The sequence below is a fragment of the Mobula birostris genome, chromosome 2 (assembly GCF_030028105.1).
Source record: "Mobula birostris isolate sMobBir1 chromosome 2, sMobBir1.hap1, whole genome shotgun sequence".
In the NCBI taxonomy this organism is placed as follows: Eukaryota; Metazoa; Chordata; class Chondrichthyes; order Myliobatiformes; family Myliobatidae; genus Mobula; species Mobula birostris.
Genome location: NC_092371.1, coordinates 37,655,254 through 37,675,410, shown reverse-complemented (window position 1 = coordinate 37,675,410; position 20,157 = coordinate 37,655,254). Strand labels below are relative to the sequence as shown.

At 41.0% G+C, this 20,157-nt stretch overlaps 1 protein-coding gene across 1 annotated transcript in view; it reads left to right on the top strand.

The window, feature by feature from the left end:
- pfdn4 (prefoldin subunit 4) overlaps positions 1-19,409 on the top strand; it is a 33,848-nt gene extending 14,439 nt beyond the window's left edge. Inside the window, exon 4 of the mRNA XM_072239773.1 lies at positions 14,676-19,409. Coding sequence (XP_072095874.1) covers positions 14,676-14,807 — 132 coding nt within the window. The 3' untranslated portion in view covers positions 14,808-19,409. The remainder of the gene's footprint in view (positions 1-14,675) is intronic.
- Positions 19,410-20,157: the final 748 nt, after the last annotated feature.

Genomic DNA, 20,157 nt, shown 5'->3' with positions numbered 1-20,157 from the left:
GTGTACCAAAGCAGTAGAGCAGTTAGCCAGTGATTATGGGGCAAAAAAATCTGATCTAATTACGTGTTTTTAAATCTTAGACATAATCAAAGGAGACAGGTTGGCTTTATCCCTCAAAATCTACCACTGAACAGTTAGAGAATTATTTGAACTAGCAAAAATTAGAGTTGTAAGCTTTTTGAACATTTCGAGAGAACATCGATCCTGGCAATAGAGATTTTTTTACACTGGACTGTCAGATTGTTTTTTGTATGAGAGAACATGCAGTATCTATAAAAAGTATTCACCCCCCCCCCCCCCCCACCCCGGAAGTTTTCATGTTTTATTGTTTTCCAACATTGAATCACAGTGGACATGATTTGGCTTTTTTGACACTGATCAACAAAAAAAGACTTTCGTGTCAAAGTGAAATCAGATCTCTATAAAGTGATCTAAATTAATTACAAATATAATACAAAAAATAATTGATTGCATAGTATTCAGTCACCTTTAATATGACACACTAAATCATTACGGGTGCAACCAATTGGCGTCAGAAGTCACATAATTAGTTAAATAGAGATCTGTTTTTGGAGACCTGTGGACAGTCAAGGTGTTTCGACTGGTTATAGTAAAAATACACCTGTATCTGGAAGGTCCAACTTCTGGTGAGTCAGCATCCTGGCAAAAACTACAGCATAAAGACAAAAGAGCACGCCAAGCAACTTCGTGATAAGGTTATTGAAAAGCACAAGTTAGGAGATGGATACAAGAAAATTTCCAAGTCACTAGGGTACCGTTAAGTCAATCATCAAGAAATGGAAAGAATTTGGCACAGCTGTAAATCTGCTTAGAGCAGGCCATCCTCAAAAACTGAGTGACCCTGCAAGAAATGATCTAGTGAGGGAGGCCACCAAGAGACCTATAACAGCTCTGGAGGAGTTACAAGCTTCAATGGCTGAAGTAGGAGAGACTGTGTATACAGCAACTGTTGCCTGGGTGCTTCATCAGTCACAGTTTTATGGGAGAGTGGCAAAGAGAAAGCCACTGTTGAAAAAAAACCTCACATGAAATCTCAGCTAGGGTTTGCTAGAAGGCATGTGGGAGACTGAAGTCTGGTGGAAAAAAGATCTTATGGTCTGATGAAACCAAAATTCAGCTTTTTGGCCACCAGAGTAAACACTGTGTTTGACATAAGCCAAACACTGCACATCATCAAAAACGCACCATCCCTACCATGAAGCATGGTGGTGGCTGCATCATGTGGTGTGGTTGCTTCACTGCAGCAGGCCCTGGAAGGCTTATGAAGGTAGAGGGTAAAATGAATGCAGCAATCCTCGAGGAAAACCTGATGTAGTCTGCAAGAGAACTGCGACTTGGGGGAAGATTTGTTTATCAGTATAAAGCCAAAGCTACACAAGAATAGCTTAAAAGCAACAAAGTTAATGTCCTAGAGTGGCCAAGTCAGAGTCCAGACCTCAATCCAATTGAGTATTTGTGGCTGGACTTGAAAAGAGCTGTTCGCTCATGTTCCCCATACAACCTGACAGAGCTTGAGCACTTTTGTAAAGAATGGGGAAAAGTTGTAGTGTCCAGATGTGCAAAGCTGATACAGGTGTCCCCCGCTTTTCAAACGTTCGCTTTCTGAAATCTCACTGTTACGAAAGACCTACATTAGTTCCCTGTTTTCCCTAACGGAAGGTGTTTTCACTGTTGCGAAAAAAGCAGCACACGAATAAGATCAGCGTGCGATAAAAGGCAGTGTGTGCCCCGAGCAGCCGCTCTTCCCCGGATTGGGAACAGCATTCTCCCCAGCACTGCTTAACCACGTGCCTGTGAGCAGCCGTTAGCAAGATGAGCTCTATGGTATCGGAAGAGCCTGAAAGAGCTCGTAAGGGTGTTACACAGCGTAAAACTAGACATAATTAAGCGTCTTGATCATGGTGAACGAAGTAAGGACAAAGTGAACTTGGCTTGTGGAAGCTGACGAAGATGATGTTGAAGAGGTTTTGGCATCCCATGACCAAGAACTGATAGATGAAGCGCTGACACTCACAACACGCTGGAGGAACTCAGCAGGTCGGGCAGCATCCGTGGAAACGATCAGTCGACGTTTCAGGCCAGAACCCTTCGTCAGGACTGTAGAGGGAAGGGGCAGAGGCCCTATAAGGAAGGTGGGAGGGTGGGAAGGAGAAGGCTGGTAGGTTCCAGGTGAAAAACCAGTAAGGGGAAAGATAAAGGGGTGGGCAAGGGGAAGCAGGGAGGTGATAGGCAGGAAAGGTGAAGAAAGAATAGGAGAAAACACAATGGGTAATAGAAGGAGGCGGAACCATGAGAGAGGTGGTAGGCAGCTGGGGGATGGGGCAGAGTGACATAGGAATAGGGGAAGGGGAGGGAATTACCGGAAATTGGAGAATTCTATGTTCATACCAAGGGGCTGGAGGCTACCTAGATGGTATATGAGGTGTTGCATCCCTATGTCACTCTGCCCCCTCCCCCAACTGCCTACCACCTCTCTCATGGTTCTGCCCCCTTCTACTACCCATTGTGTTTTCCCCTATTCCTTCTTCACCTTTCCTGCCTATCACCTCCCTGCTTCCCCTCGCCCACCCCTTTATCTTTCCCCTTACTAGTTTTTCACCTGGAACCTACCAGCCTTCTCCTTCCCACCCTCCCCCCACCTTCTTTATAGGGCCTCTGCCCCTTCCCCCTACAGTCCTGACGAAGGTTTCTGGCCCGAAACGTTGACTGATCGTTTCCATGGATGCTGCCCGACCTGCTGAGTTCCTCCAGCGTGTTGTGAGTGTTGCTTTGACCCCAGCATCTGCAGATTATTTTGTGTAGATGAAGAGCTGATGCAGTTGGAAGAGGAAAGGATAACAATCGAAACCAAATGAGCAATGATAAAGTACCACTTTAATTTTGAAAGGGTACGTCAGTTTAGGGGATATTTGCAGAATGGTTTGAGTGCTTACAAAGAACTGTATGACAGAAAAATGTGCGAGGCTCAGCAGTCAAGCAAGCCTTCCACGTCAGCCACAGCAGACGATGAACCTCGACCTTTGACATTGAGGCGGGCAGTCATAGGAGAAGATGAGCTGCCTGCTCTAATGGAAACAGGCAACGATGAGATGACACCCCAGTGTCCCACCAACCCAACCCCCAGGCCACGGACAGATACCGATTCGCGGAGAATGCAGCAGTAGCCGGGAGGCACACAGCACATCTTTAAGAAAAAAGCCGAAATAAGCATGCTAATTAATTAGGTGCCGCCCGACACGTAATTGTCGGCCCAGATCAGAGGCGATGCAATTGGCAATTGGCACTGATCTGGGCCGACAATTAGGTGCCGGGCGGCACCTAATTAATAAGCATGTTTATTTCGGCTTTTTTCTTAGAGATGTGCTGTGTGCTTCCCGGCTACCACTGTACCCCTGCATGCTTCGTGGATCGGTATCAGTTCGCTGCCCGGAGGGTGGGGGCCACTGTACCACCCAAACTCCAACGACTCAGTCTAACACACCACCATCAGTGTGCTCGGCAAGCTGTCTTCCGGATTCCCGTAAGTGATACTACACTGTACATACATTATTTCTACTTTATATCGGCTGTGTATTTTTACGTGTTATTTGGTATGATTTGGCAGCTTCATAGCTTAAAGGTTACTGGAGAGCGCTTGCGCCGTGTTTTTGCCGACAGCGCTTGCGTGAGATTTTCGCTACAGAGAACAGTTCAGGCAATGATTGTGGAAAAGTATTTCTACTTTATATAAGCTATGTATTAATCATATCATTCCTGCTTTTACTGTATGTTACTGTTATTTTAGGTTTTATGTGTTATTTGGCATGATTTGGTAGGTAATTTTTGGGTCTGCGAACGCTTACAAAATTTTCCCATATAAATAAATGGTAATTGCTTCTTCGCTTTACGACATTCCGGCTTATGAACCGATTCATAGGAACGCTCTACCTTCGGATGGCGGGGGAAACCTGTAGAGACCTACCCACGTATAGTTGCTGCCAAAAGTGCATTTACTAAATACTGACTTGAAAAGAAACAATACTTCTGTAATGAATTATTTTCACTTTTATATTTGTAAGTAATTTAGATCACTTTGTAGAGATCTGTTTTGACTTTGCCACGAAAGAGTCTTTTTCTGTTGAACAGTGTCAAAATAGTCAAATTAAATCTACTGTGATTCAGTGTTGTAAAACAAAACATGAAAATGTCCAAGGGGAGGTGAATACTTTTTATAGGCACTGTAATTGCAAAATGAACTACTCTTAGTGAAAATGAAGTTAGAAGGATTATACATATGGAACAGGCTAAAAAATTGATGGTGGGCTGAATGACATCTTTTATAAAGTTTTAAGTATAGACTTGAAATTTTATCAAGCTGTTTATGTAATTGAAAATAAATATCTCTGAAATATTGTACCAAATAAGTAATTTTCTGTTGCAGTTATTTTCATATTGCATGGGAAAATTAGATTGATATTTTTTGTTTTGGGGAACATTAGGCTTGTTTGATTTCAAGATGATGCATTTATATTTCTGCAGCTGTAGGTTTTCTCAGTTACCTACTCAGCTTTGAAATCATCAGTGCTTCTTAGCATTATCTTTCAAATGTGTCTCTGTCTTCAAGCTCAAAGGACAGAATCTGATGTTGAATTCAGAGTGTGTGTGGGATTTGGGATTTGGAACTGGATCAAAAAATAGCATTGTGTGAATAGTGTGATTAGTGAAGTGTCTTATCGAATGAAATTTAAATTTTAATTGTACGGTTTCAGCTTCTCCACATGAAACTGTTACCTTTTTTTGTGCTTTAAAAATATTTATAATTTCTTTAACAATCATCCTGGGTTGGCTTTCTTCAATCTAAACCTCATAAATTTGCTTTATTACGTTTTCATTTATTTCTAATATCAACGTGAACGAGTGGTGGATTTGTTTACCATTAAGATGAGCGATCTACTCAGTTGGTTTTGCTTAGGGTTCTGCTTCTCGTTTGTTTTCTGTTCCCACCTTTCTTCCCTCCTGGCCATTTGATTTGATGAATTCCGCTGTTTGATACCTTTTAAGATAATTGATAGCCATTTTTTCAACGACTTTATCTTCTATCCAGTATTGTTAACCATATAACATATAACAATTACAACACGGAAACAGGCCATCTCGGTCTTCTAGTCCGTGCCGAAGTCCTACTCTCACCTAGTCCCACCAACCTGCACTCGGTCCATAACCCTCCATTCCCTTCCTGTCCGTATATCTATCCAATTTAACTTTAAGTGACAACATCGAATCTGCCTCAACCACTTCTGCTGGAAACTCGTTCCACACAGCCACCACTTTCTGAGTAAAGAAGTTCCCTCTCATATTACCCCTAAACTTTTGCCCTTTAACTCTCAACTCATGTCCTCTTGTTTAAATCTCCCCCACTCTCAATGGAAAAAGCCTATCCACGTCAACTCTATCAATCCCCCTCATAATTTTAAACACCTCTATCAAGTCCCCTCTCAACCTTCTACGCTCCAAAGAATAAAGACCTAACTTGTTCAATCTTTCTCTGTAACTTAGGAGATGAAACCCAGGCAACATTTTAGTAAACCTCCTCTGTACTCTCTCAATTTTATTGATATCTTTCGTATAATTCGGTGACCAGAACTGTACACAATACTCCAAATTTGGCCTTACCAATGCCTTATACAATTTCAACATTACATCCCAACTCCTATACTCAATGCTCTGATTTATAAAGGCCAGCATACCAAAAGCTTTCTTCACTACCCTATGCACATGAGATCCCACCTTCAGGGAACTATGCACCATTATTCTTAGATCCCCGTGTTCTACAGCACTCTTCAATGCTCTACCATTTACCCTGTATGTCCTATTTTGATTAGTCCTACCAAAATGTAGCACCTCACATTTTTCAGCATTAAACTCCATCTGCCATCTTTCAGCCCACTCTTCTGACTGGCCGAAATCTCTCTGCAAGCTTTGAAAACCTACTTCGCCACAACGCCACCTATCTTAGTATCATCTGCATACTTACTAATCCAATTTACCACCCCATCATCCAGATCATTAATATATATGACAAACAACATTGGACCCAGTACAGATCGCTGAGGCACACCGCTACACACCGTCCTCCAATCTGACACACAGTTATCCACCACTGCTCTCTGGCGTCTCCCATCCAGCCATTGCTGAATCCATTTTACTACTTCGATATTAATGCCTAACGATTGAACCTTCCTAACTAACCTTCCGTGTGGAACCTTGTCAAAGGTGTTACTGAAGTCCATATAGACAACATCCACTGCTTTACCCTCGTCAACTTTCCTAGTAACCTCATCAAAAAATTCAATAACATTTGTCAAACATGACCTTCCACGCACAAATCCATGTTGACTGTTCTTAATCAGACCCTGTCTATCCAGATAATTATATATACCATCTCTAAGAATACTTCCTATCAATTTACCCACCACTGACGTCAAACTCACAGGCCGATAATTGCTAGGTTTACTCTTAGAACCCTTTTTAAACAATGGAACCACATGAGCAATACGCCAATCCTCCGGCACCATCCCCGTTTCTAATGACATTTGAAATATTTCTGTCAGAGCCCCTGCTATTTCCACACTACCTTCCCTCAAGGTCCTAGGGAATATCTTGTCCGGACCCGGAGACTTATCCACTTTTATATTCCTTAAAAGCACCAGTACTTCCTCTTCTTTAATCGTCATACTTTCCATAACTACCTTTCTTGTTTCCTTTACCTTACGCAATTCAATATCCTTCTCCTTAGTGAATACTGAAGAAAAGAAACCTTCCTAACTATCCTTCCGTGTGGAACCTTGTCAAAGGCCTTACTGAAGTCCATATAGACAACATCCACCGCTTTACCCTCATCAACTTTCCTAGTAACCTCATCAAAAAATTCAATAAGATTTGTCAAACATGACCTTCCACAATCCTTAAATTGTCTCTTTTTACTCAGTTCTTATGTATTCAACGCCGACCAACATTTCTAGCAATATCTTTTTTTTCCACTTATGTGCATTTTTCTGGATTCATCCAAGGGCCGTCCTTGCATTCTATTCTTTTTGTTACATTGTTCTTATTTAGTGGATACTTCACTGGAAAGCTTACTTTCATTTTCATTCTGTCCAAGCGTATTTACAACATACAGGTTTCTCCCACCATCCGAAGATGGAGCGTTCCTATGAAACGGTTCGTAAGCCGAAATGTCATAAAGCGAAGAAGCAATTACCATTTATTTATATTGGAAAATTTTGTGAGTGTTCGCAGACTCAAAAATATCCTACCAAATCATGCCAAATAACACATAAAACCTAAAATAACAGTAACATATAGTAAAAGCAGGAATGATATGATAAATGCACAGCCTATATAAAGTAGAAATACTTTTCCACAATCATTACTGCACTGTTCTCCATAGTGAAAATCTCATGCAAGTGCTGTTGGCAAAAACACTCTCTCCAGTAACCTTTAAGCTACGAAGCTGCCAAATCATACCAAATAACACGTAAAAATACACAGCCAATATAAAGTAGAAATAATGTATGTACAGTGTATTATCACTTACTGGAATCGGGACAGCGCCGAGCACACTGATGATGGTGTGTTAGGCTGAGTTGTCGCAGGTTTGGGTGGTGCAGTGGCCCCCACCCTCCGGGCCACCAACCGATACCGATCCACGAAGCATGCCCGAGTGCAGTGGTAGCCGGGAGGCACACAGCACATCTTTAAGAAAAAAAGCTGAAACAAACATGCTAATTAATTAGGTGCCGCCAGGCACGTAATTGTCGGCCCAGATCAGTGCCGATTTCCGATTGCGTCGTCTCTGATCTGGGCTGACAATTACGTGTCAGGCAGCACCTAATTAATTAGCATGTTTATTTCTGCTTTTTTCTTAAAGATGTGCTGTGTGTCTTCCAGCTGCATTCTCCGCGAATCGGTATCTGTCCGTGGTCTGGGGGTTGGGGTGGTGGGACACTGGGGTGTCATCTTGTCCTTGTCTGTTTCCATTAGGGCAGGCGGGTCATCTTTGATCTCTGCCAGCCTCGATGTCGAAGGTCGGGGTTCATTGTCTGCTGTGGCTGATGTGGAAGGCTTGCTTGACTGCTGAGCCTTGCACATTTTTCTATCACACAGTTCTTTGTAAGGACTCAAACCATCTTGCAAATATCCCCTAAACCTACGTATCCTTTCAAAATTAAAGTCGTACTTTATCATTGCAGCGAAAATCTCACGCTGTTGCTTCACGTTCAGTTTGCTACTGCATTCAGTTTTGATTGTTATCCTTTTTTCTTCCAATTGCATCAGCTCTTCATCTAATAGATCTTGGTCATGCGATGCCAAAACCTCTTCAACATCATGTTCATCAGCTTCCACAAGCCAAGCTCACTTTGTCCTTATTTCGTTCACCACGATTGAAACGCTTAATTATGTCTAGTTTTATGCTAAGTGTAACACCCTTATGAGCTCTTTCAGGCTTTTCCGATATCATGGAACTCATCTTGCAAATGACTGCTCACAGGCACGTGTTTAAGCAATGCCAGCTGGAATGCAGTTCTGAATCCGGGGGAGAGCGGCTGCTCGGTGCTGATTTTTTTCGCGCGCTGCTTTTTTTTCATAACAGTGAAAACACCTTCTGAAAGCGAAAACAGGGTACTAATGTAGGTCTTTCGTAACAGTGAGGTTTCGTAAAGCGAACGTTCAAAAAGTGGGGGACACCTGTATGCCCTATCTATCGCCCTCTCAGACCATTGAGTGTGCTCCACCAATCCATCATGGCTGATCCCAGATCCCCCTCAACCCCAAACACCTGCCTTGTCGCCATATCCTTTGATGCCCTGACCAATCAGGAAATTATCAACTTCCTATTTAAATATACCCACGGATTTGGCCTGCACTGCAGTTTTTGGCAGACCATTCCGCAGGTTACTACTCTATGGCAAAAAAAAATCCTCCTTATATCTGTTTTAAAAGGTCAGCCCTCAATTTTGAGGCTGTGTTCTCTAGTTCTGGATAACCCACCAGAGGAAGCATCCTTTCTACATCCACCTTCTCTAGTCCTTTCAACATTCGGTAGGTTTTAATGAGATCCCCCTGCATTCTCTAAATTCCAGAGAGTACAGGCCCAAAACTGTCAAATGCTCCTAATATGTTAATCCCTTCATTCCCAGAATCATTCTTGTGGACCTCCTGTGGACTCTCTATAATGAAAACACATCCTTTCTGAGATATGGGGCTCCAATCTGTTGACAATACTCCAAGTGCAGCCTGAGCAGTGTCTTATAAAGGCTCAGCATTATCTCCTTGCTTTTACAGTCTATTCCCCTTGAAATAAATGCCAACGTTGCATTTGCCTTCTTACCACAGAATCAACCTATAAATTAATCTTATGAGGGTCTTGTATGAGGATGCCTAAATCCCTCTACACCTCTGATGTTTGAACCTTCTCCCCATTTAGATAATAGTCTGCACCATTATTTCTTTTACCAAAATGCATTATCATACATTTCCGAACACTGTATTCCATCTGCTACGTTTTTGTTCATTCTTCCAATTTGTCAAATTCCTGCTCTAATCACATTGCTTCCACAGCACTATCTACCCCTCTACCTATCTTCATATCATCTGCAAACTTTGCCACAAAGTCATCAATTCCATAATCCAAATCATTGACGAACAATGTGAAAGTAGTGGTCCCAATACTGAACCTTGAGGAACATCACTAGTCACTGGCAGCCAACCAGAAAAGGCCCCCTTTATTCCCACTCACTGCTTCTTACCTGTCAGTCATTTCTCTATCCATGCCAGTATCTTTCTTGTGATGCCTTTGGATTTTATCTTGTTAAACAGCTTCATGTGTGGCACCTTATCATACGCCTTCTGAAAATCCAAGTAAATGACATCTACTATATCTCTTTTGTCTACCCTGCTTGGTACTTCCTCAAAGAACTCTTAACAGATTTGTCAGGTAAGATTTCCCTTTACAGAAACCATGCTGACTTTGACTTATCATTAGCCTTCAAGCATCCTGAAACCTCATCCTTAATAATAGACTCCAACACTTTCTCAACCATTGAGGTTAGGCTAACTGGCCAATAATTTCCTTTCTTTTGCCTTTCTCCTTTCTTAAAGAGTAGAGTGACATTTGCAATTCTCCAGTCAACCGGGGCCATGTCAGAATCAACAGATTCTTGGAAGATCATGACCAATGTACCCATTACCTCTTCAGCGACCTCTCTCGGGACTCTGGGATGTCGTCAATCTGGTCCAAGTGACTTATCCACCTTAAGACCTTTGAGTTTGCCTACTGCTTATTCCTTTGTAATAGCAATACCACTCAACCCTGCTCCCTGACATGGACCTCTATCACACTGTTAGTGTCTTCCACGGTGAAGACTGATGCAAAGTACTCATTAGGTCCACCTGCGACTTCATTGTCCCCCCATTACTACCTCACCAGCATCATTTTCCAGTGGTCCAAAATCAACTCTCACCTCCCTTCTACTCTTTATATAACTGAAAAAACTTTCGGAATCTTGCTTTATTATATTGGTTAGTATATTTCATATTTCATCTTTTCCCTTCTTATAGCTTTTTTAGTTGCCTTTTGTTGGATCTTAAAGCTTCCCAATCATCCAACTTCCCACTCCCTTTTGCTACCTTATATGTCCTTTCTTTGGCTTTTATGCTGTCTTTAAATTCCCTTGTCAGCCATGGTTGCATACTCCTGCCATTTGAGAACTACCTCTTCTGTGGGACACGTATATTCTGTGCTTTGTGAACTATTTTCAGAAACTTCAGCCACCTCCGCTCTGCCCTCTTCCTCACCAGTATCCTCCTCCAATCCACCTGGACAAGCTCCTCGCTCATGCCCCTGTAATTCCCTTTATTCCATTGTGATCACTGTCATCTAAGAGTTCCTTTATATTAAGCTTCCTAATAAGATCTGGGTTGTTACACACCACCCAATCTAAGATAGCCTTTCCCCTATAAAGCTTGAGCACAAGCTGCCGTAAAAAGCCATCTCGTAGGCTTTCAACAAATTCCCTCTCTTGCAATCTGATACCAACCTGATTTTCAAATCCCCTTGCGTATTGAAGTCCCCCATTGCAATTGTGACATTGCCCTTATTACATGCTTTTTTTCAGCTCCCTTTGCAATATCAACCCAACATCTTGGCTACTATTTGGAGGCCTATATATGATTCCCAAGATTTTTTTTTAGCCTTGCAGTTTCTTAACTTCACACACAAATATTCAACATTTTCTGACCCAATGTCACCTCTTTCTAAAGAAGTAATTATATCTCTTACCAGCAGAGCCACACTGCCACCTATGCTTTCCTGCCTGTCCTTTTGATAGAAAGTATATTCTTTGATGTTAAGCTCCCAACTATGGCCTCTATGGCCTTTTCTCAGCCACGAGTTCATCCAGTTCCAGCTGCAACTCCTGAACATAGAGTGTCAGAAGCTGTAGCTGGATGCAGTTCTCACAAGGGAAGTCATCAGGGACACTGGGCAGCTCCCTGCCTTCCCAATTATTGCAAGAGGAACATTCAACTGTCCTGACTGGCATTCCCAGTGTGAAAAACAATTGGGGAGAAAAAAAATCTTACCAACAGCTTTTCCGCTTTCTCTCACACAAGGCTCTCTTCACTGATGCCTCGAAGAGCTAAAGCTGCAAATAACCATTCTAACACTGTCCACTTCAGCAATTATGGATTCCCCTATCACTTCTGCATTTTTCTCTCCCCTTCCATTCTGAGCCGCAGAGCCAGACTCGGTGCCAGAGACCTGTTCGGTGTGGCTTCCTCCAGTAAGTCCCCCCCACCCCCGCAACAATATTCAAAACAGTATACTTATTATTGAGTGGAACAGCCTTAAGGGTGCTCTGCACTGGCTGTGCATACCATTTTCCTCTCCTGACAGTCACCCAGGTACTTGTCTCCTGGAACTTAGGGGTGACTATTTCTTTTCTATTGCCTCTTCATTTTCCTGTATGAGCTGAAGGTCATCGAGCTGTAGCTTCAGTTCCTTAACATGGTTTTTAAGGAAGTACAGCTCAATTTGCTTCGTGCAGATGTAGTTATCAGGGAGACTGGAGGTCTTGCAAATCTACCGCATTTCATACAAGGAGCATTCTACTACCTCTGGATCCATTATCAATACACTGGCTATGTACTAACGGCGGGGGGGGGGGGGGAGGGGGGGAGCTAGAAACTTCCTTACTTACTTAGAACATCTACCTGTTAAATGATGACTTCTTGAGGACAGGCCAAATCTTTAGTATTCTTTGTACATTGATGTGTTTCCCAACTTCACCCCTGAAATTCCCAGGCAGATTTTGATGATGCCTGTTTTAATATTGTTACAAATATTAAATGAAGTGGAACTCTTCTTTCCTGAGCATTTCTTCAGCTGCATATTCATTTTGTTTATTTGTATTTCCTCACAATATTTTGCCTGGAGCTATAGTGATAATCAAGAATTTACTTCCTTGACTATTTAATTTACAATTTTAATTATGTTAAAATTGTTAATTGCTTTAAAACTGTAATAAATACAATGGGTTTTTTAGTTGGCTACTGAAATTGCTAACTGATGAACCAAATGCTTAGCCATAATTTGTACTCATCACCCCATTTGGTGTACTGGTTGTTGTCCTTTTGGAGTTTGTTTATGCTTTGTTTGTGCTTGCTTTTTAATTCAGTGTCCTATTCAATTTTTACCAGTTGTTCCCTTATACTCTTCTCAGTAATTTGAGAACTATAAGCCAGGAATAAAACAAGCTTTTGTCAGGTTTTCTGGGGGAGGATAGTTGGACATAACTGCGATGCTCTGTTGGTTGAGGTCAACCATGAATGTTGTGTCCTATTGGTCTTTGTGATGCTCAAGGCAGGCGAGTACGATTTGGTGAGCAAGCTGTTGCCCATGCAGCAGGCTCTCCTTCTCCATGAATCCAAAGCAAATGCAGAGACCAGTGTGGTTTGGCATCAGTGCTGTTGCCAGAGTTGTCAATCAGCATTGAACTCCATGTAGGAATGTCTTAGGAACTCCAACTTCGGATTTTTCCTCGGGGTCTACTCCCAAAGCCTTTCCCATGAGTAGGTACAGCTGCAGGGCAGTGGACGTTTGAGATCAATTTTCCTTCTCCTAGATAAGCTGCCAAACATGGCTGACGAGTCCCATCTACCCAAAGCAACTGGTTTTGAGGCGTCACTAACCCACCTTTGCCCCTCCTTCTGTCAATAGAAACTGTTCCACCAGGCCTAGTAGCTAAGCCACATGTGAAGGCCTGGTTGTTGGAGGCTGTTTGAGACGCACAGCATTAGGAGCATTTAATAGGTAGTGGGAGCTCATCCCCACAATCTCCCCTGGTTATGACAACCTTGAGGAATTGGATATAACAATGCAAATGAATGTACTTATTTCAATGTTGTTTTATTTGAACTAAGTCTGTATTTAAGCAAGTTCATTTGGGGGAGGTATGAATTTGGGAGATATCCAAACCTAAAGTGTGATTGAAAAGTAGCAATTTGCTGTGTGGCAAAAGGTTACCTATTTAAGACCAGGAGCAGATCATGAAACTGAGACGTGCATCCAAGCAGGAATAATATACTGGACAAGCAGTCTTTCTTGATGGAGGAAAACATCCAGCCAGAAACTAAGTTAGTGAAAGTCACAGAAGATCTCTCCTGCCTGGTCCTGTTTCTTTCATTCTGTCTAAAAAGGGCCAGATATTAAAAAAAGTTATTTTTGCAGCAGTGTTGTCTTAATGAGTATATAGTGCGATTTAAATGGTGATTTGTGACAGGAGGCTGAAGCAGGAAAGTGAAATGCTCTGCTAACTAGACATTACGTTCTGTGACAATTGCTTTCTGAGAAATGTACTTCCTTTCAGAGGCATTAGGAATTTTTGCAGTGTTGCACAAATTGTCCAAACTTCCTGAGGAGTGCTCACTGGGAGTTTCCTGACTTTGCATTGCTTTGTTGGAATGTGTAGGATCGTGAGGAAGAGTGCTAAATTCAAAGTAATATAATTAACTAAAAATATGTTAGTAACAAATATTAAGATAATTATATGCACATGTTTTAATAATAAGTTTGATTTTTAATAGTTTTGAACGTCAGTGAATGTTTATGAAAGTCAGATGGTTAGACTCTGGAATGTTCTGCCTGATGGGATGATGAAGGTGGGTACTCCAACAATATTTGAATATTTAGTTGAGCACCTAAATCAACAACATGACGAAGGCTATGGACCAAGTGCTGGTAAATGGGATTACTTGAAGTTCACAGACAGTGTAAACAGAAGTGCCTGTTTCTGCTATGTACATGACTATCTTGTCAATTCTTATTTTCTGTACACAGGCAAGATACCAGCAGAATGAAGCAGTGATGGTTTGAGGTGCTGACAGCTCATATCATGCAAAGGATGGTACTGCCTGGCCTGGCTAACAGAAAATCCACTTTGTCTTTGACCCCACTAGTGCATTTTGTTTGTTTTGATTGTAAAATGACTCAATACACCCAATGATAATAAATTGTCCAGTTTTGTTTCAGACTTTTAAATAATCCACAAATTAAATTATTATTGTATATCCATTAGCTTAACTGTACCCTGATAAGTTTCTACTTTGTTTTTCAGCAAAGTCTTCAAGATGAGATCCAGACTTTGCAGTCTCGTGTGGAAGCCATTCAGCAGGTGTTATCTGATCTTAAAGTTCAGCTCTATGCAAAATTCGGAAACAACATTAACCTTGAAGCAGATGACAACTGAGCTCCTTACTATCACAAGTCACGTCTCATTCAGTTGAATGATTAACTTTTCGGATGGTCAGCTGTGGCAGTTTGTTTTAGGAAATGCCAATTTAAGAAAAAAGTTATCATTTTGTTAATTATTATGGAACAATCTTTTAACATTTTTGATCTACGGCTCCATTTACTTGATGGAAAATCTTTTTATACTTGCTTGCACTTGTTATTTATTTGTTACAGTGATTTCACACTTTAATTTTTTAAATGTTTGTAAAACATTTAGATCCGAAATCCTGTATTACAAACAAAAACACAGAAGATTTATCCTTCACATTCAAATTCAAGTTTATTATTTTGAATGCATTATCATATGCTGACAGAGTCTTATCCTGGTCCACCTGCACAATCCCCATTCTCAATAAAAATACTAACTTATCACAATGCAAATGCCAGTGTGTTTTGAATATAACTGAACTCTTTGGTTTATTATAATATCAATGTTAAATGTATACTCTTAAAAAATATATATATTTATGATATACTGAGGGGAAAAAATAAGTTTTAATCTTGAGCATTACTGTTCATTCTGACATAGCCAATTAAATACTCTGAAGGAGCAGTTGTGCAAGTATTAAATTTAAAGTATAGTTTACTTGCCTTTCATTTTACTTTGTGAATAGAGAATTATATACATCTAATACTTGATCTATTAATAATCAAACTGTCATAAATAACTGGAAGTATTTACACACTGTATTGGCAGAATTGTATCCTATGGTTTTAAAGGGAAAATGCCACGTGAATATGGAATTGACAGGAAGGGTGAAAAGGTCCCAGCAGTGTTAACAGTAGTATATGAAAAAAAAAACACATACAAGCAAAATTAATGGGTGATTTAAATGAAATGCGTTTAAAGAAAATTGTCTTGTTAAAAGATGCAATGCCTTTTGTCTCAATTGTTCCCTTTGGCTCAACTTTCTGTGCTTTATATGTAGAAATTTCTCATTAACCCCTGCTTTGCATTCTTCACTTTATTACAGACAACTTAAAATTGAATACCTACACAACTCACTTCCCAACTGTGTCGAATTAGTCCTTCTCTATTTTCCTTCTAAGTTTTTCCTCTGAATTTCCTTCACTTGATACTCAAGCACGATTTCCTTTCAGCATTCTGTGTATCAGCAGAAAAGGAGCGAGATTTTTGAGAGCAAAACTTGCCTTCCAGAGTAGTACATTGTTAATGTGTGAACTGAGAGTCAGGTTTGATATAACAGGATGCCAATTTGCCATAGTTCCATTTTTAAGTTGGTAATGATTGGATTTTTTGTAAATCCCAAGCAAGTGAGAAAATAGTTTCACTCATAATTTGTAGGTTCACTGACACTATACGGCTATTGGCAATTCTTATTCATTGGAGCAATATTCTTTGTAAATAATTAATCTCGGTATGTGAACATTGCACTTCATTATGTTTTTCTAGATTGACTTTTTATCTGAGAAGTCCACAATACACCACAATGAATTTAAAATGTCTAATTTTTATTCAGTGTGATATATTGTGGATATCTCAAATGACTCTATTATGTGGAGAAATGTAAACAGTAGGTCATTCAGCCTTTCCGATTCATTAACTTGTTCCTTCTTTCACCCAATAGCACTTAATTTCTTTAGCCTTTAGAATTCTATCTACATTGAATGTTGGAAAATCCACAGATTCAGCAATCTCTGAATGAATGAAGAACATTTTCTTCATCTCAATCCTAAATGAGATTGAGGATCTTTGCCTTTAGCCTCACCCCAGACACCCATGTCACCCCCTTTGCCTACCTGGCTGTCCTTTTGATAAAATGTGTATCCTTGGACGTTAAGCTCACAGCTATAATCTTCTTTCAGCCACGATTCATTTGGTGATGCTCACAATGTCATACCTGCCAACCTGTAACTGTACTACAAGTTCATCTTCCTTATTCTGTATACTGTGTGCATTTAAATATAACACCTTCAGTCCTGTGTTCACCCTTTTTGATTTTAGCACCTTTAACATTACAACTCATTTTCTTGTCTGCAATTTTGCATTATCATTAGCCTTTCCTTGCTAGCGGTCTTACTACACACTGCCTCTGTTTGTAAACCAACTATCTCATCCTCAGCACTTTCAGTCCGGTTCCATTTCCCCATCCAAATTTGCTTAAACCCTCCCGAACAGCTTTGGCAGACCTGCCCTCAAGGATATTGATTTCCTTCCGGTTCAAGTGTAATCCGTCCCTTTGGTACAGGTCATACCTTCTCCAATGATCCAGAAATTGGAACCCCTGGCTCCTATACCAATTCCTCAGCCAAACATTCATCTGCCAAATCAGCCTACTTTCAACCTCAGTGGTGTGTGGCACAGGCAGCAATCCAGAGATTACTACTCTGGCGGTCCTGTTTTTCAGCTTTTTACCAAGCTCCCTAAAATCTCTCTTCAGGACCTCCTCACCTTTCCTACCTATGTCATTGGTGCCAATATGTACCAAGACTTCTAGCTGCTCCCCCTCCCCCTTAAGAATGGCACAGACCTAATCTGAGATATCCCTGACCCTGGCACCTGGGAGACAACATACCATCCGGGTGTCTATTGTGCTCACAGAATCTCATCTCTTCTTTTGACTATGGAATCTCCAATCACCACTGCAGTCTTCTTCACCTCTCTTCTCTTCTGAGCCATAGCATAAGACTCAGTGACAAAGACCTGGTCACTTCAGCTTCCCCAAAGTAGGTCACCCCCCCCCCCCCCCGCCCAACAGTATCCAAAGTAGTATACTTATTATTGAGGGGAATAGCAACAGGAATACTCTGCACTGGCTACCCATTTCCCATCCTTCTCCTGACAGTCACCCATTTACATTCCTCCTGAAACCTCAGGGTGACTACCTCCCTGTAGCTCCTATCTATAACCTCCTCATTCTCTTGTATGAGCCAAAGGTCTTCAAGCTGCAGTTCCAGTTCCTTAATATATTCTATGAGCAGCTGCACCTGTTGTGGCTGTGGTTATCGGGGAGAATGGGAAACTTACCAGATGCAGTGCCTATAAAAAGTATTCACTCCCTTGGAAGTTTTCATGTTTTATTGTTTTACAATATTAAATCACAATAGATTTAATTTGGCTTTTTTGACACTGAACAACAGAATATAGCTCTTTCAGGTCAAAGCGAAATAACTCTTTCTCTACAAAGTGATCTAAATTAATTACAAATATAAAAGAGAAAATAATTAATTGCATAAGTATTCATTCCCTTCACATCAGTATTAAGTAGTTGCCCCTTTGGTGGCAATGATAGACTTTAGTCTGTGTGGATAGGTCTCTATCAGCTTGGCACATCTGGACACTGCAATTTTTCCCCATTCTTCTTTACAAAGCTGCTCAAGCTCTGTCAGATTGCAAGGGGATCATGAGTGAACAACCCTTTTCAAGTCCACCCACAAATTCTTAGTTGGATTGAGGTCTGGACTGACTTGACCACTTCAGAACATTAACTTTGTTGTTTTTAAGCTATTCCTATGTAGCTTTGGTCATTGTCTTGCTGAAAAAACAAATCTTCATCCAGGTTGCAGTTCTCTTGCAAACAACATTGGGTTTTCCTCCAGGATTGTTGCATTCATTTTACCCTCTGCCTTCACAAGTCTTCCAGGCCTGCTGCAATGAGGCATCCCCAAGCATGATACAACCAGCACCATGCTTCACAGTAGGGATGGTATGTTTTTGATGATGTAAGGAGTTTGGCTTACGTCAAACATAGCATTTAGTTTGATGGCCAAAAACCTCAATTTTGTTTTCATCAGACCATAGAACCTTCATCCAGCTGACTTCAGAGTCTCCCACAGGCCTTCTGGCAAACTCTAGCCAAGATTTCATGAGTTTTTTTTCAATGGTGGCTTTCACTTTGCCACTCTCCCATAAAACTGCCACTGGTAAAGCACCTGGGCAACAGTTGCTGTATACACAGTCTCTCCTATCTCAGCCGCTGAAGCTTGTAGCTCCTCTAGAGTTGTCATAGGTCTCTTGGTGGCCTCCCTCACTAGTCCCCTTCTTGCAAGGTCACTCAGTTTTTGAGTATAACTTGCTGTAGGCAGATTTACAGCTGTGCCATATTCTTTCCATTTTTTGATGATTTACTTAACTGTATTCCAAGGACTAATCAGTGACTTGGAAATTCTCTTGTAACCATCTCCTGACTTGTGCATTTTAATAACCTTTTCGTAGAGTTGCTTGGAGTGCTCTTTTGTCTTTGTAGTGTTGAGTTTTTGCCAGGATACTGACTCACCAGAAGTTGGACCTCCCAGATACAGGTGTTATTTTACTACAATCAATTGAAACACCTTGACTGCACACAGGTCTCCAAAAACAGATCTCTATTTAACTTATTATGTGATTTCTAAAACTAAATTGGTTGCACCAGAGATGCTTTGGTGTGTCACATTAAAGGGGGTGAATACATATGCAATCAATTATTTTGTGTTTTATATTTTTAATTAATTTAGATCTCTTTGTAGAGATCTACTTTCATTTTGACATGAAAGAGTCTTTTTCTGTTGATCAGTGTAAAAAAAAGCCAAATTAAATCCACTGCGATTCTATATTGTAAAACAATAAAACATGAAAACTTCAAGGGGTGTGAATACTTTATTTAGGCACTGTACTTTCCTTGCCCATGCTTACTCTTGCCAAAGGCTGATGAGCCAAAGCCACTCCAAACACTGGCCCACTCAGAAAAATCACTGCTCTGCTTGCTCTCGCATTTATTTTTATTCACCCTTTCCGAAGATTCAACAGTCCCTGATTGTTCGCAGTTCAACTCCGAAAAACTGCCACAAAGTTCTGCCTTTTTAATCTTGAGTGAGAACCAGATTGAAAAGGTAGCTCTCTTCTTGTGCTCCCACTCAGTGATTGGTTGCAGTCCAACTCCTGCTCCTCCTGCAATCACGTCTGACTAATAGCCACAATATCATAATTCCATGTGCAGATTTATGCCCTAAACTCATCCACCTTTTGGATAATACTCCTTGCATTGAAATATATGCAGTTCAGAACATGCTTGACCTTTTGATTCCTGACTTTGTATGTACGTAGTCTTATCATCTCTCTCCACAACCACTCCATTGTCTGTTGTGCCACTCTAGTTCCCATCCCCCTGCTACTCTAATTTACCCTCCCCCCCCCCCCCCATACAGCACTAGTAAACATTCCCATTAGGGTATTAGTACCCCTGCAGTTCTGGTGTAAACTATCCCTTCATCCCTTCTATACAAGTCCTATCTTTCCTGGAAGAGAGCCTGATGATCCAAAAATTTGAAGCCCTTCCTCCTACACCAACTCCTTAGCCATATGTTAA